The sequence below is a fragment of the Stegostoma tigrinum genome, chromosome 37, assembly GCF_030684315.1.
Source record: "Stegostoma tigrinum isolate sSteTig4 chromosome 37, sSteTig4.hap1, whole genome shotgun sequence".
In the NCBI taxonomy this organism is placed as follows: domain Eukaryota; kingdom Metazoa; phylum Chordata; class Chondrichthyes; order Orectolobiformes; family Stegostomatidae; genus Stegostoma; species Stegostoma tigrinum.
Genome location: NC_081390.1, coordinates 20,683,205 through 20,700,911, shown reverse-complemented (window position 1 = coordinate 20,700,911; position 17,707 = coordinate 20,683,205). Strand labels below are relative to the sequence as shown.

The window sequence follows — 17,707 nt, the reverse complement described above, 5'->3', positions numbered from 1 at the left end:
GTTGTACTGGTCAATGGGAGATTACACTGGTACGATCCTACATTTGGGATTAGAAATATCAACAACTATTTTGGGAAAGCAGCGTAATTTAGACCCATTTTGCCAATTGGGTTTGCAGTATAAATACTGGCAAATGGGACTAGTTCAGGTTGGGGTGTCTGGTCAACAAGGAAGAAGTTCCACGCTGTCCAACTTTATAAGCCTCTTCAATATTACAACAGCCTCTTCCAAAGGATCATCCAGTCTTTTCACTTTAAATGTAACATCTGTTTATTTAACACTATTCCTTGAGTTTTACAACAGTTGTCATCTTTAAATAATTATTAACATTCATTAAGAGTTTTTAGTTTAAGTTTGTCTGAGTCGTATCTTAAAGAAATAAAATGGTAGCAGTGTGCTTCCAATTCAGAAGTTGAGCCACCAATTGACTAGATTTATTGTAACTGGTCCATTCATAGAATTCTTTTTATTAGCTGACCATGTGATTTTTGTTCTCGCTACTACAGAAGGACGTTGGTGTTCAACAGTGCAAACGTTTTTGACTTCCCGCACCACATATGTCACAAACAAAGGTGACATTTGGCATCTTCCCAACAGCATGCCTTAATCCCACTCTGTAACAGCATCCAGAATGACAGACTCCTACAGTGTATGGTCAAACTGGAGTGAATGAATGAATTGGAAAGAACAAATTTGGGCTAAAGCTGCCTGTCATTCTCCCCAATTCAAGCGAGCGTGTGCAGAAATTCAGATATCAATGTTTTAACTTCTGAACATCTTCCTAATTTCGGTTTTACAGACACTGCCTAATCTGCTGTTTCCAATTCCTTCTTTGTTTTCCCATTTCCAGCTGCTATCAGTCTTTTCTCATTGTTTCCCATCACATTTCATATTTGTGCCATAACTCAGAACACCTCTGTGACATCCCCATGACTCTGCCCCATCCCCACCCAACCTGGTTCTGAAACATTCATTTGCAACTTTTGTTACTTTCACTTGAAACAGGTGCAGAAATAGGCCATTCAGCCCCTTGAGCCTGCTCTGCCATTCAATAGGACGTTGGCTGCTCCAACATTCCTCATGTCTGCTTTCCAGGCTCAACTCCTCCAATGCACTCTGGACTGGTCTCCTACATTCTGCCGTCCTGCAACTTAAACGCTGAGTCTAAAGTCAAAGCCAGTCTTGTTCTCTGATTACCCCCGTGCTCATTGGTCTAACCTGGCTCCTGGTCAAGCAACATCATGACTTCAAATCCTCCCATTGCTTCATCCCTCCCTACCTCCATAGTCTCCTTCAGTCTCACAACTGTCTGTGATATCAGTGCCCCTCCACTTCTGCTCTCTTGTGTATGCCCTGTTTTTATTGACCCACCATTGATGGCTTAAACTTGAGCTGCTTGGGCCTCAAGCTCTGGAGTACATTCCCTACAAATCTCCACTCTTCTAGAACCTACCTCTAGAACCAACCCATCAGTTGTCTGACCTAATATCTCTGTGTGGCTCAGTATCAAACTTTGTTCCATTTCACCCTTGGGGGGCACCTTGGAACGTTTTATTGCACATAGCAGAACATCTATCTCCATGCTGTACTGCTACGCAGAAAACAAAATCAGCTTTGATTGAGTTAGATTTTAGTCTCACAGAATCCCTACTATGTGGAAGCAGGCCATTCAGTCCATCAGGTTGAAAAGCATCCCACCCAGACCCACCCCATCCCTTTCCATAGCTAACCCAACCATCCTGGACTCTACGGGGTAATTTAGCACAGCCAATCCATCTAACCTCCACATCTTTGGACTGTGGCAGGAAACTGGAGCACCCTCAGGAAAGCTACGCAGACACGGGGAGAACGTGCTAACTCCACACAGACAAACGTCCAGGGTTGGAATCGAACTCAGGTCCCTGGCGCTGTGAGGCAGCAGCGCTAACCACTGAGCCACCACATCACCTTATAGTTGACGTAATTCAAGTGCCTTCATAGGACCAGTGGTTGAACAACCCACAGCAAACATGATAAAACCCAAGTCCTATTCTGGGTTTACATCACGGCGAAATGATCTAATTCTGGCCCAAAAGTCATCCACCCCAACCACTATTTCAAAGGAAGCATTAACACATTTATCTCTGTCATTTTTCGAAAAAAAAAAGCTCACCTTTGATAAAACAGCAAATTTAACATTAGGAACCCTAGGCTTGAACAATATCTGCCGGTAACACACAGTATAGAAGTTCATGTCCCCTGAGACTGACTGTCTTATTTGAGACGATATGGATATTCAGCCTGTGAATAATCTCTATGTGACTAACAAGGCGAGGAACAGTCTTAATAGCAAACCCACAGATACCACTTCTCCAGAGGAACAACGTAATGGCTACAGGGTTTCCAGCAGTAACACAATCCAAGGCGAAAGACATTGCCCCCAGATCTATGGGACACCTGAGGGGGATGACGGAGGTCCTCACCCCTCCCTGAGCATACTAGCGCCTTTCTCACCCCAGCTGGCCTCCCTCCTTACCAAACCCTGGTCCTACCCATCCATCCTCCCCCCTCATACAAATGAGTGGCTCACCCACAACAGAAAATGCTTTCTATGTCTCCCCAGCCCTACCACAGCAATACTTAAGAGTCCAATGAAAACACCCACTCTTAGAGCGTCACAATCCAGCAGCAACCCAACAGTAACCTTCTGGGGAGTCGATCTGGACTCTATATGGTGGTGTAAAGCAGACAAGAGTGAGTGGGCACACAGTTTAACATCACACCCCTTCCAAGTCCTGGGAAATGAAAACAGTACAAGTTCAGAAACTCCACCTGATGCCAATTGGTCAGTTGCCCATTTGGGAATGGGGTCAATAGATTGTTAGTCAAAGATAATAAGGGACGTAGGACAAATGGGAGTTTGGTCATACTGAATGGTGAAAATCACCCAAGGGGTTTTGTTCAGTTCCCACATTTCTAGGTTGTATAGGGCACAGTACAAAGTCCAGATCTACTCTACAATGGGACCTGGTTCCCTTGTTTGAAGTCTTTAGATTATTGTTGGTTTCATGGCCTTAAAATGTATCTACTGATTAGAACAGGGGTCATTTTTAATTTTGTTTCAGGAAAGACAGAAGGAATGAGATTAATCCGGTATACTGCTGTATAAATAAACAGTGTAACATTTATCATGTACACTAAAACGAGTTTTTTAAAAACAGCCTATGATTCATTGTCAGTATGAATTTTATGAAACGCACATTCAATTGATTCTGACTTTTACACATTGTAATTTAACATTTATGGGAGGGAAGTGTGTGGGAGGAGATGGGAAGCAGATGCGAACAGCTTGGATGGAGGGGAAAGGAATGAGAGACACAACATAAATAAACTATCTGTGTGGCGGCTACCGTAACTCATCACTTGCGATCATCAGGGAATGCCGCACAAAGGAGTGTGGTAGTGGGAGAACTCCAACTCCTTAACCTCTGCTGGCAATGATGGAGGAAATGGCAACGAAGTGGCAGCATCCCGCTAGTGGGTCCCGACGAGATTCCGAACCAGCTCAGCCTGCTGCTCCTTACCTGTGGCATTGCCAAGCTCCTCGCAATGCCACCTTATCCTAAAGGAATATATTATATGCATTTATATAGCTCTATCCATCTGTCCCGTGGAAATACAGCTGTTGAGAGGCATGGCTCGGGCCTCCTCGTTTGCCACCGGCCCCCTTCCCTCTCACATGCTCAAGGGACAAGATCAGAGCCATGGCATGAGTTACCGTCAGGGAGTCAGAGTAAAGTAGATGACGCTTCAAGACCTGCTGGTGGGTGGCTCCTGCCATGCTTGGCACATGCAACCATGGTCATGCCCCTGCTATGGTGCAACTAGTAAACAGGCTCGCTGTCCATGACACCACAGTATCGGTGCCCCTTTCGGAGCTGTACCTCAATCCCTGCAACTCCAGTCCTTTGGAAAGGGAGCCAACTTTTTGCACCAACCAGCCCCTGAACTATGCATGTGCCAACGACCACGAACAGCTACCACTGGCACTACACTACAGTCAGAAGTTGTAACTGAACGTACACCGTGCTAGTCTCAGTGCAAACCCTGACTAAACAAGCTAGTTATAGCTTGTGCTTGGTGTTGGTGGAGGGCCGGTAACTCCGACGTTCCGATGTGTTGCGTTTGACTCGGATGGCCATGACCGGTGGCTCCTGGTGCAGGGATGGGCTGGAGTGGGATTTTGTCAGGCCATTCCCTTCGTTCTCGATGGTGTCAAACAGAGCGGATTCAAACTTGTCCAGATCGTCCGTTCCTGCTTTCAGCTTGGCGCGCAGCAGCGAGATGTATGTGCTGAACCTCATTTTCTATTGGAAAGAAAGCACAGAACTTTAACACTTCTCATCCATCAAAGGCATGGGGATGACTGTGGTAAGGGCTAGTGGTCTAAACCCAAGGCCATAAGATACTGCTGAGAAGTGAGAGACGTGGCTGAAGCTTCTCATCTCACACCATCAGGACACGTGCCAAATTTCAAACAGTCACCCAACAACTTATCGAGGAGAAAAAGGATGCTGACTTGTCATTCAGCTTGTCGACACTCTACTCACAATATCTGTACTTATCTGTTGACACTCTTAATTACCTGAAATTACCTTGCCATTGTCTCTCCACCTGTATATTCTGTGCCTCTCTCCACTTCACCTGACAAAGGAGCAGGGCTCCTAAAGCTTGTGACTTTAAATAAAATCGACTGGACTGTAACCTGGTGTTGTGTGACTTCTGACAGGCTGAGTCACTGATTATAGAGAAAGCAACAGGAAATTAGAGACTCTTGGGGCTCCCTGCTGATTAAAAAGAAGGACACGAGGCTTGAATATCTTTTCAGAGAACAAGTCCATGTGACTAAAGAACAAAGAAAATTACAGCACAGCAACAGGCCCTTCAAGCCTGCAGCGTCACACTGTTTGTCACAACTAAAACCCCCCACCCTTCCAGGGACCGAATCCCTCTATTCCCATCCTATTCATGCTTTTGTCAAGATGCGCTCTGAAAGTCACCATCATATCTGCGAATGTGTGCGAGTGTTGTTATTTGCAAATGTTAATGAGCCACCTCACCAGCTCAAGTGTTTCTCCTGATGAGTTTATGACAAAAGGCTTCAGCAACACGCCTTTCTTGTTGGCAATATTCACGTTCTGCATCACCAAGAATTCCTTAGTGAGCTCAAAGGGAACTCTGAATCATCCAGAGAATGGTCACAATGTGGAATTCACCATGAGGATGAGTTGAGATGGTCATAAATAAATCGAAGGGGTGGCTTCTCATTGTGGCATGAAACAAGGTTTTGTTGTGTTGATCATTTTAATAACCAAAAAAAAATGAAGAACAATCACATGAAATTAATCCATGCTCACTAGCTGCTGAGATCACTTCTATCCCCCACAAATCGTCCAAATGCATGTTAATGAACCAAGTGGCCAATTAAACAACCATTGGCATCATTGGATAAAAGCAGGATACTGAAAGCCTGAAACAAACACAAGGAGTTAGGAAATCATATGGGGGTTCTATGAGACATTGATGAGACCTCTTCTGGAGTACTAGGTCCAGGTGTGGTCATTCCGTTAGAGGAAGGATATTGTTAAGCTTGAGGGAGTTCAGAAGAGAGATACCAGGTTGTTGCCAAGTATGGAAAGTTTTAGTTATAAAGAAAAGTTGGGTAGACTGGAACATTTTTAACTGGAGTGTAGGAGCCTGAGGTGACCTTATAGAAGTTTATACGATAATGAGGGGAATAGATAGGATTAATGGGCGGTGTCTCTTCCCTAAGGTGAGGGCTTTGAAGACTAGGATGCACATTTTTACGGTAAGAGGAGAGAGATTTTAAAAATTCTTCAGAGGCAATTTTTTTTTAAAACATAGAGGGTGGTTCATGAGGAAGTGTTGGATGTGGGTACAGTTACAATATTTAAAAGATACTTACGTAAGTAGGTGAATAGGAAAAGGTTGGAGGACATGGATCGGAAGCAAGCATGTTGGGCTAGTTTAGTTTGAGATTGAAGATAACAAAGTGTGAAGCTGGACGAACACAGCAGGCCATGGACTGGTTGACCGAAGGATCTGTTTCTGTGCTGTATGACTCTAAGAATGCTGGAGAAACTCTGCAAGTCTGGCTGTTTCTGAGCAGAGAGAAACGGAGTTAAATGTTCCTTGTCTGGTATCAGTCAGCTTTAGAATTGTTCAGTTCTCTAACTCAGCCCTGAAGAGGAGTTGAACTGGACTCAGTTTTTCTCTCTCCACAGACGCTGCCAGATCTGTGGAGTTTCTCCAGCATTTGCTGTGTTTGCATCAACCATTACTATTAGTGGAACTCCGGGTTAATGTAAATTCCATCAGGTGAACTCCTGCCCCACAGTATTAGCCCGAGTCTCTGGGTTACTAGTCTCGTTGTCTGTTGGGCCCCTTCAAGTTTAGTCTTTCCAGTGAAACCATTTCCACACTCACCTCAAACTCCAGGTATTCCTCCTTCTGTTTATACTCATCCAGCTCTTTACCCTTCACTTTCTTGTCAGGAGGATACGATCGATGCTCGGTCAGATCCACAGCCATCGCTTTGAGTCTGGTGTCATGAGCCTTTACCTGCTCCTCCTTTGAGATTCACAGTTAAATAAAATAAAATTAGATTGTAGCTCCCCTCACCAACTAACAAGTCAATGTCTCTCACCTGTTTTGGTCAATCTTCATGACTATGATGGATATGGTAAAACATTCACTATCACGGCCAGGTATCTCAGCCTGAGCAGGAACTGAACTTCCAAAGTTGACTCTATAATGAGCTGTACAGTACCGTCTACTTGGCTAACCTGCCCCCTCCCAGGCAGTCAGAAAACATAAGTTCTAATGTTCCTGCTGTACCCTGTTCCAGCCAGCAGAGAGTGCTATTACACCACCAAAAACACCATGAACATGGGGAGAGATAGTAGGAACTGCAGATGCTGGAGAATCTGAAATAACAAGGTGTAGAGCTGGATGAACACAGCATCAGAGGAGCAGGAAGGCTGACGTTTCAGGTCTAGACCCTTCTTCAGAAATTTTAAGAAGGGTCTAGGCCAAGAAACGTTGGCTTTCCTGCTCCTCTGATGCTGCTTGGCCTGCTGTGTTCATCCAGCTCTACACCTTGTTACATCCATTGAACATGTGGAGCTGTGGTTCTGTGAATGATACTCTTATTCAGAATTAAAAGGTGGCAGGTTCAAGTCCCACTCCAGCCACCTGAACAAATGATCACGATTGACTCTCCAACAGAGCGGTTAGGACTCAATAGAATTTAGAGAAATGAGAGATTCTCTTTGAGATGCTGAAGTGGCTTGACAGGATAAATGCTGAGAGCAGAACCAATTTAAGACAGGGATAAGGAATAACTTCTTCTCTCAGAGGATTGAGAGTATTTGGAACTCCTTGCCACATAGTGCTGGGCGGGGTGGGGACACAGTCCTTGTTTATGTTTAAGGCTGAGACAAATAGATTTGTGATCAATCAGGGAATCAAGAAGATTGTCAGCTCGGCAATGATTCTATTCAATGGTGGGTCAGGCTTGAAGGGCAGAATGGTCTACTCCTGTTCCTATTTCTAATGGTCTTATAGAGTACAAAGGGAATGCTGCACTGTCAGAGATGCTGTCTTGTAAATTGCTTTGAGGTGTTTCGAAGTTGTGAAGGGTGCCTCAGTAGGGAGGTTTGAGATATTTCATAAAAACCAGAAGAGCTGCGGATGCCGTAAATCAGAAATGAAAACAAATGTTGCTGATTCTGTTCTGAGGGAGGGACACCAGGCCCAAAACGTTAACTCTGACTTCGTTCTTCACAGATGTTGTCAGACCTGCTGAGCTTTTCCAGCAGCTTTTGTTTTCGTTTGAGATATTTACGGTGGATATTAATGAAAGTATGTTATTGGCAGTGGTCTATACGACTCAAATGACACCAAGAATTTACTGGTTAAAACAATTAGAGACTGTTAGAACGAGATATCCCATGGCACGAAACTAAGGCTGCCATTTCACAACAGGTCAGGAGTGGATTCAGGAGGCTCACTGACAAGGTCATCCCTAGCACTGACAGTGCTCAGGTCCCACCTGCTTCACTGACATCTCCGAGCAGATTGGTTAAAAACATTTAGCTCTGGACGTCTCAAAGTTACAATCCTGTGGAGATGGGACAGAATATCGAGTTCAAACACAAGTTAGCATTTGTTGCCCATTCCTAACTGCCCCTTCAACCGAGTAGCTCAGTAGCTCGTCTCAGAGGGGAGAGAGTAGTCTTTGCTGTAGGTCTGGAGTCACGTGTAAGCCACACTAGATATGAATGACGGACTTCCTACCCTGAACGGCACTGCTGAATCAGATAGGGTTTTACGACACTCAGTGACATGGCCATCATCATTAAGATTAGCTCTCAATTCCAGGTTAGTTAATTGAGTTTAAATTCTACTAGCTGCTATGGTGGGATTTGAACTCAAGCCCCAGGGCACTATCCTGAGCCTTTGGATTACTGGATCAGTGCCACCATCTCCTTGTATGTTGTAGCCACTAACCCCGCTCCCTTCAACTTTTTTTCTGTTGCTGAACTCTCACGGACTTTTCATCCCTGTGTTTTTCAGCTCGGAGCAGATCACTCACCAGCGAGAGCCTGGTCAGTGTGGTGGGAAGGAGTGGACGGCTGAACCTCTTCTGAGAACCAATGGCTGCTGGGAAGGGAGGCGCAGAGAACATGGCTGCCACCAGGTTTATGCGTGTGATCCAGGACTGCATCAGCTCTGCATTTCTGAAAAAGGGAGAGTGACTCAGTTTCCAAGGTGGGCACATGAGCAAGAAACGCATAGCAAAACCTCAGGCTTTTTAGCCCCTAACTCTGGCCCAACCCTAACCCTATCACATCTCATTGCATCTCATTCACACCCTTATTACAGGGGCTTTCTTATGAGGACAGCTGGAGTAGGTTGGGGCCTGTACTTATTGGAGTTTAGGCGAATGAAAGGTAATCTTATTGAAACATGCAAAGTCCTATGGGGCTTTTCAGGTAAGGTGCAGAGAGGCTGTTTCTCCTCGTGGGGGAATCTAGGACCGGGGTAAGATCTCAGAATAAGGAGTTACCCATTTAAGACAGAGATGAGGAGGAATTCCTTCTCCTCAGAGGGTAGCAAGTCTGTAGAATACTGCAGAAGGCTGTACAGCGTGAGTTACTAAGTATATTTAAGGTTGAGACTGATTTTTAATCAGTGAGGGAACTGAGAGTTATGGGAAGAAGGATGACCTGATCAGCCACAATCTCATTGAATGGCAGGGCAGTTTTGATGGGCTGAATGGCCCACTTCTGCTCCAAGATTTCATCCAATAGATTAATCCTATTCACGCCCCAGGTACCTGACCCTTTTGCTCATTCCCCCACATCCAGTTTAATCACACTCTCCCACTCACATGCCCAGTAAAAGTCCAATCTGATTTACCACCACCACGCCAGTATGCCAACCTTCCCACTCATTCCCCAAATCCTGTATGATCTTAGTTGCTAGATTGGGTATTCATGACATTGTCCCTGAAAGGTGGAAAGGAACACAGAAGAGAAGATTATTGAGATCCACATGACTGACTCCTAAAGTGATTCTCTGCCTATGACTGTACTCTCTCACCATGGCAACAAGAGAGCCAGTGATTTACTGGATATTACAAATCTAGCCACTCACGGAGCTTGGAGAAGGAAGATTCTCCAATCAGCTGTCTTCAGGTAGAAGACATTGGGCTTCTTGCTGTAGTCTGCTGCCCGGATAGCCAAGGAGTGATGGATGCTGATGGCGTTCTTCAGATCATCTTCTGACAACTGTTTGTCAGACTTGTACTCATCCTGTTACAGGTAAAAAAGGAAATTAATCAACACGTCCTCCACAACTCAGAACACCATCCTCTCCCCGACTCAGTCAATGACCCCACTCCAGTGGGACTGTCGTTTCTTCCCAGTCTGGGAGCTAGACACACCATCGTTGTGGCATTCTCATACTCCGGTCACTCAGTCTGCCTTATCAACACCCCTTTCTCCCCCAGCCCTCCAGCACCGCCTTCCCCCACCAGCGCCTAAACGCTGCCCCCTCCACACTCCACATCAGCTCCAATGGAGAGTCACCTGGGCTCAAAACATTAGCTCGGAAAGGCTGGGCTTGTTTCTGCAGGCGTGGAAGATGGTTTGGGTCACAGTGGTAGAGTGCCTATCTATTATCTGAGCCAGGAGGTCTTGGGTTCAAATCCCACCTGCTCTAGAGATGTGCAATAACATCTCTGGACAGGTTGATTAGAAAATGTCTACAAGATCCTGAAAAGTGTCAGAACAAAGAGAGCATGGAAAAGGATGTTCCTTCTTCTGGGTCAGTCATGACTAGGGGACACAGTTTGAGAATTAGTGGTCATTCTTTCGGGACAGGATGAGGAGTTCTTTTTCCTCTCAGAAGCCTGTGCAACTTTGGAACTGTTGCTGTTAGAAAGTGGCAGCAAGGTGGGGAGGTATTTTTAAGGCTGAGTCAGAGTCATATGGTGCAGAAACAGGCCCTTCGGTCCAACAATTTCATGCTAACCATGTTCCCAAACTAAACTAGTCTCACCTGCCTCCACATGGCCCATATCCCTCCAAACATTTCCTATTCATGAATTTATCCAAATGTCTGTTAAATGCTGTAACTGTACCTGCATCCAGCGCTTTCTTTAGAAGTTCATTCCACACATGAACTGCTCTCTGTACAAAGAAAAAGTCGCCCTCATGTCCTTTTTTAAATGTTTCTCCACTCACCTTCAAAATCTGCCCCCTAATTTTGAACTTCCCCCACCCTAGGGAAAACACACTTTATCTATGCCCCTCATGATTTTATAAAACCTCAGTTAAAGTCAGCCCTCCTGCACTCCAGTGGAAAAAAAAGTCCCGGTCTTTTCAGTCGATGTTTACAGATCAAACTCTCCGTTCCCAGAAGCATCCTGGTAAATATTTTCTGAACTCGCTCCGGTTTAGTAATACCCTTCCTGTAGCAGGGTGGCCTGAATTGCACACAGTACTCCAGAAGAGACCTCAACAATGTTCTACAGAACCACAAAACGACGTCGCAACACCTCTACTCCAAGGTCTGGAAGGCAAGAGGTGGATCAGATCAGCCATGATCTTATTGAATAGTGGAGCAGAATCCCGCTCCTAATTCATCTAATTATCCCTTTCCTTTAATGGATCCAACTTTAATCGAAGCACCTAACTGAAGCTGATATTCCTGTTTATTCATGCCTCTTTGCTAATCCAACGGATGCCAACATAGCTCTGTTGGCCATGGAGAGGTGCACTGTGCACAGCCTATTTCCCATGATCTCACGGCCCTTTGGGGGGCCTGGCCGACTGGAGAAAGCAAACACCTCTCTATCCACTGAGACCTCAGCAACATCCGTCTACGCCCCATGGAGTCACGCAGGTCCATCGGGACACCCCACACACTCCACCTTCAATAATATTACTTCAACTTCCGGATAAAGTTTAGAAAAGCTGAATGCATTTGATTGGTTGTGCCAAAATTCCAGTTGCAGGAGATCCATGGCCTTGATCTTTTGCAAAGTCCATTGGCAAATAAGGTGCATCCACAAAAACTGGGCATGATCCAAATTCTCAAGAGTACAAAAGGTAAATTTAAAAAACTCTTCAATGTGCAATTGTGCTCACCCAGAATCACTCACAGATCTCAAAACCCCATCCACAAAATAGGAACATGGTCTACTCTTCAGTTTGCCCACGCAAATGCAAAACTGTAGTCGAAAGTCTACACCTAAATTTGTCACAGGAAGCAAGGGAGAGCCACCAACCTGTTAAAGCAAGTTGGTTTCCTCTCTAAGTCTTCGGATTAGGAATGGGATGTATCTTTAAGGACATACCTTGGAGAACATGGCTCAGTTCACTCGTGCTCCAACACAACCCGTTACTGAGTACCAAAACTTCGACACCCAATCTCAGCCATGTCAGAAGACTGGAAAAAATGTTAAGCCACAACAAAATGCAAGAGGTGGAAATCACTCAGAACCCCTTGTGGCTAACTGTACCTTGCTGCTGGTCTCGTGCTGTCAAAAAAAAATTCATTCTTGGGATGTGGACATTATCAATTGGGACAGCATGTATTATCCATCCCTGATTGCCCTCGAATTCAGCAGTTTGTCAGGCTATTTCAGAGGGCAATTAAGAGTCAACCACTTTGCTGTGGGTCAGGAGTCACATGTAGGCCAGGCCAGTTAAGGATGGCAATTTCTTTCCTTGAAGGGCACTAGGGAACCAAATGAATTGACAATGCTTGCCACATGCTTGCCAATAAACATGAAAATTGAATTTATAATATTCCCAGAACGTTAGCCTTGGCCTGTGGATTACTAATTCAACGACACTGCGCTGCCACTGATTTCCATATGCACGTACACTGTGCCTGCGATGTGCCAATAGATCACAATGTGATTCACAGGTACACTGATATCAAGTTTAGTAAAGAGGGGTCAGGGTAAGTGATCAAAAGAAACTTAGTCAAAGGGGTAGGTTTTGAGGAGTATCTCGACCAAGGCTAGAAATTTGAGCAGTGGTTTTAGCACCGTGATAATTGAAGTTTAGGTTGTTATGGTGGAATAATTTTAAATGGGGATACTCCAAATGCCAGAATAGGGTTGGGGGAGACAACAGCGATAAAGGGAAACAAAACGATGGAGGAATTGGGACACAATGGGAGGTCAGCGAGCCCCGCTCAGACACGCTACTGCAGAGTTTGGGATGATCTCAAGATCGCAGATGACGGCACAGGGATGGGGGCGTTGGACCGGGCTGTGGGTTACACAGAAACATAAAAGGTAGGAGCAGGAGGAGGCCATTCAGCCCTTTGGAGGTTGCTCTGCCATTTTTCATGATCTTGGCGGATTGTCCAACTCGATAGTCTAATCCTGCTTTCCCCTCCCATAACCCTTGATCCCATTCACCCCCAAGTGCTATATCTAGTCGCCTCTTGAATACATTCAATGTTTTGGCATCAACTACTTCCTGTGGTAATGAATTCCACACGCTCAGCACTCTCTGGGTGATAGAAATGTCTCCTCATCTCCATCCTAAATCAACTACCCTGAATTCTCAAACTGTGACCCCTAGTTCTGGACACACCCACCACCAGGAACATCCTCCCTGCATCTAGCCTGTCCAGTCCTGTTCGAATTATATCAGTCTCTACGAGATCCCCCGTCAATCATCTGAACGCCAGCAAAAACAATCCCGACCGAGTCAATTGCTCCTCATGTCAGTTCCACGAGCCCTGGAATCAGCCTGATAAACCTTCATTGCACTCCCTCAACAGCAAGAGAATCCTTCCTCAGTAAACGAGACCAACACTGTACACAATATTCCAGGTATGATCCCTGGCCCTACACAGCTGTCACAGTCAAACTGAAAGGCAGCCAAGGTCTGGATAGGAGTTTCAGCAGCTGATAACCCAAGTCAGGAGGCAGATGATCTGGGCCGCAGCAGATACCCCGGATCTGGGGACAGATAATCCAAGTCAGCTTTAGTTATGGTAAATTCCCAGAAGCTCAAGTATGACAATGAGTTACAAAAACAGAGATAACATGGTGTGACCACAGCAGGCCAAGCAGCATCAGAGGAGCAGGGAAGTTGAGACCCTTCTTCCGAGTTACAAAACAGACCGGATTCAGCCACAGACAGAGCCATCATGACCAGGGTGCAAACTAAAACAAACCTTTTGTAAGTAGAGGATCATTCCTTTTAACACAGCATAGAAGGTCTTCCAGCCTCTTCTCCCTCGGGGAGCTGTGGGGGAAAATTCAAGACAGATGACGCATATTACAGACACCTATTACAGGCTGTTATTCACAGAATCCTTATGACATATGAATCTTTACTGGCTTATCACACACAGCTTTCAGCCCTATATCTAAAGAATGATGCACTGACCTTGGAGGGGGCCCACTGGATGTTTACAGGAATGATCCCGGAGATGAACGGCTTGTCATACAAGGCAGAGTTGAGGACTCTGGGTGTGCACTCAATGGAGTTCTGAAGGATATTGGGGCGGGGGGGGGGGGGGGGGGGGGGGGGGGGGGGGGGGACTCTGACTTAAATTTACAGAATACTGAGAGGCCTGGATCGAGTGGGTGTGGAGGTGTTTCCACTAGCAGGAGAGACGAGAGCCCAATGGCACAGCCTCAGAATGAAAGGACAAACTTTTAGAACTGAGATGAGGAGGAATTTCTCCAGCTGGAGAGGGTGACTCTGGGGAACTCATTACTACAGCGAGCTGTGGAGGTAAAGTCATTGAGTGTGTAAGGAGATCCATGGTTATGGGGAGAAGGCAGGAGAATGAGAGTTGGGAAATATATTAGCTGCAATCAAATGGTGGAGAAGGCTCGATGGGCCAAATGGCCTAATTCAGCTCCTATATCATGGCTGTCCAATCTTTCAAGAATTGGAACAGGGTCAGGCGACAACTGAGCAGCTCAAGTCTGAAAATGCTTAAATTGAAAAGGATGGCATGCTGTACCAGGTTTCCACTCTAAGTGATGTATGTCCTCCACCAGCTGTGGGAGTGCAGTCCATCTTGGTTCTCGAATGACCCACATGTGGTGGATGTGAGGTGATGCCGTGGTGTTGCAGACAGACCCTGAGTGGAAAGATACCTCTCTCCGCAGAAGCTGCTAAGTCACTTTGACTTGTTTTAGAACCAATTTAGAAATATGTAACTGCCTAACCTAAACTAACCCAGCTACAGTGCCTTGAAGAGTGCAGTGGATGAACAACGCCACATTTCTACAGCTCCTTTATGTAGAAAAGCAGGCTCAGATGCTCTACTAAGCCACAAGAACAAAAGAATGAGAGATGGCGAAAGTGTGAAAGGACGACCAAAACTTCTCTCCAAGTGGATGTTTGGAGGATGATACAGTTGGCAGAAGGCTGGATGGACTTAGGGAGCGGATTCCAGGCATAATGCCCACGCCGACTGATCCTAGTCTGGGTGGAGATATTTAACCCCAAGTGTGTGAAGGGCTGGGTCTTAGTCTTTCATGCAGATAAGGAGGAGGGGACTGAGGCTGTATCTTTGAAGGGTTTTCAAGGAGATGCCATAGAGTCATTCAGCACAAAAACAGACCCTTCAGTCCAACTCATCATGCTGACCAGGTTTCCCAAACTGAGATAGTCCCATTTGCCAACATTTGTCCCATGCCCCTTCAAACCTTTCCTGACCACGTACCTGTCCAAATGTCTTAAATGATGTAATCATACCAGCCTCCACCACTTCCTCTGGCAGCTCGTTCCATCACACACCACCCTTGGTGTAAAAAAAGTTGCCCCTCAGGTCCATTTTAAATCTTTTGCCTCTCACCTTAAACCTATATCCCTCTAGTTTCGGACTCCCTTACCCTGAGGGAGCTATTTTACTTTATCTAAGCCCCTCATGACTTTACAAACCTTGTGAGAAACACTCTGGCATACAGAAAATATTGCAGATATAGGGGGGCAGTCTCGAGCTCAGGACCATAAAGAAGCAAGGAAGGCCAAGTTTTGAAACTCCCTGCCACGCCATGAACAGACATCTCCAGTTAGTCAAGCGGCAGAGTGGATATGGTACAAGTTGTAGCCTGACTAGGAAAGGTGTGAGAAGCAGTTGGAACAATCCCAACAGGAAGTACACACGCATGTGCAGTGTGTAATTAAGAATGCAAATAGAATTCTGGCCTTCATCGTAGAATGGATGAGGCTTAAAAAAAAACAGGGAATTCTTGTTACAACTCTACACTGTGTTGGTGAGGCTGTACCTGGAGTATTGGGTACAGTTTTGGTCCCAGTATTTCAGAAAGGATATAATGGAGCGGGAGGCAATTCAAAGAGAGATTTACTACGCTGACTCCCAAGATGAAGGGGTTGACTTATTGAAAACAGCTGAAGAAGGGTACCGACCCAAAACGCCATCTTTCCTGCTCCTCTGATGCTGCTTGGCGTGCAGTGTTCATCCAGCTCTACACAGTGTTATCTCAGATTCTCCAGCATCAGCAGTTCTTGCTATCTCCAAGTTAGGCCTTTATATATGAGAGTTCAGAAGAATGAGAGGGATCTTATTGAAACAGACCAAGATCAAGCTCTGATGAAGGGTCTAGGCCCGAAATGTCAGCTTTTGTGCTCCTGAGATGCTGCTTGGCCTGCTGTGTTCATCCAGCTTCACACTTTATATCTAAGATCCAGAGGGGGCTTGACAGGGTAGATGTTGAGAAGGTGTGGCAATCTCTAACTAAAGGACACAGACACAGCATAAGGGAGTGCACATTTGCAACTGAGGGGCAAAGTGATTTCTCACCCACTCCCTCCCAAACCCAAGGATGATGAACATCTGAAATTCTCTTCCCCCAGAGAGAAGCGGAGGCTAGATCACTGAAAGTATTTAAAGAGGTGGACAATAGATTACAGAATTACCAGGGGTTATTGACTATGATGAGCTGGCACAATGTAGCAAATGAGGCCTGGGGCAGGTCAACTGTGAACATGTTGAATGGCAGGACAGATCTGAGGGGCCAAATAGCCTCCTCCTGTTTCTTATGTTCTTCTAACTATCCTTCCTAGATCCTGATAGTATCAGATCACTGTCAGAATGCAACCTGTGTGAATTCAGCCCAACGAGTCCATATCTGTGTCTGCGCATCACACAAGCCGGGTCCCTTCCATTTTAATCTAATTGCTTGAACAAAATCTGCTATCCCCTACCCTCTCACGCATCTTTGTAATAAACCCATCACTGCTGTTCACTTTAACCAACTCACTTGTGATACAGTTACACATTCTCATCGTCCTCTGGTTAAAACAAAGTCACCCAATTTCCTCACTGGATTTATTTGTCACTATCTTACACTCACTGCCTCAAGTTTGGTCTTCCACAACAAGTGGAAACATCTTCCCAACTGTCACCCAATCATACCTCGTCATAAGTCTTCCAGGGCCTCTTTCAGATCACCAACACCTCACTAACATAACCATCTAACTATCACGAATTCTGCCAGATGAAGCTAATAGGAAGGTGATTTCCCAAAAAACTCAAAATCTGATGGGTGGCATGGTGGCTCAGTGGTTAGCACTGTTATCTCCTAGTCCCAGGGACCTCGGTTTGATTCCACCCTCGGGCAACTGTCTGTGTGGAGTTTGCACATTCTCCCCGTGTCTGCATGGGTTTCCTTCGGGTGCTCCGGTTCCCTCCCCCAGTCACGAAGGTGTGCAGGCTAGTGGATTGGCCATGCTAAATTGCCCGTAGTGTTCAGGGATGCGCAGGTCAAGTGGGTTAGTCATGCAAAATGCAGGGTTTCAGAGATAGAGTAATGGAATGGGTTTGGGTAGGATGTTCTTCAGAGTAAGGATAGGGTAGGAGGCTGGGTGGGTTGTTCTTCGGAGGGACTTGATGGGCCAAATGGCCTAATCCCACACTTTAGGAATTCTATGATCTACCCTTCGGGCTATGTTCACTTGCAAATGTCAAAGGTTTCAGTGCTGCATCAGTAGTAACCGTTTATAGAAACTGTTTCCAAACAATCTGGATAAAACAAGACTGCAATGATCAAAACGCTGAAAAAGCCCAGAACACATTTCCCACACAAAGCTGGACATCAAACGCTGTCAACTAAGCTGGTTAGATATAT

At 45.6% G+C, this 17,707-nt stretch overlaps 1 protein-coding gene across 17 annotated transcripts in view; it reads right to left on the bottom strand.

Annotated features, from left to right (window-relative positions):
• Positions 1–245: 245 nt before the first annotated feature.
• LOC125467477 (PH and SEC7 domain-containing protein 1-like) overlaps positions 246–17,707 on the bottom strand; it is a 193,198-nt gene continuing 175,736 nt past the window's right edge. For 16 of the 17 annotated variants that reach the window (XM_048563337.2, XM_059640393.1, XM_048563335.2 and 13 more), the window contains 5 exons: positions 13,771–13,841; positions 9,721–9,878; positions 8,657–8,801; positions 6,487–6,630; positions 246–4,346 (listed from right to left, as the gene is read on the bottom strand). In XM_048563337.2, coding sequence (XP_048419294.2) covers positions 4,104–4,346; positions 6,487–6,630; positions 8,657–8,801; positions 9,721–9,878; positions 13,771–13,841 — 761 coding nt within the window. In that variant the 3' untranslated portion in view covers positions 246–4,103. Of the gene's footprint in view, positions 4,347–6,486; positions 6,631–8,656; positions 8,802–9,720; positions 9,879–13,770; positions 13,842–17,707 lie in introns of those variants that run through there. The other variant, XM_048563342.2, reaches the window with a different exon arrangement.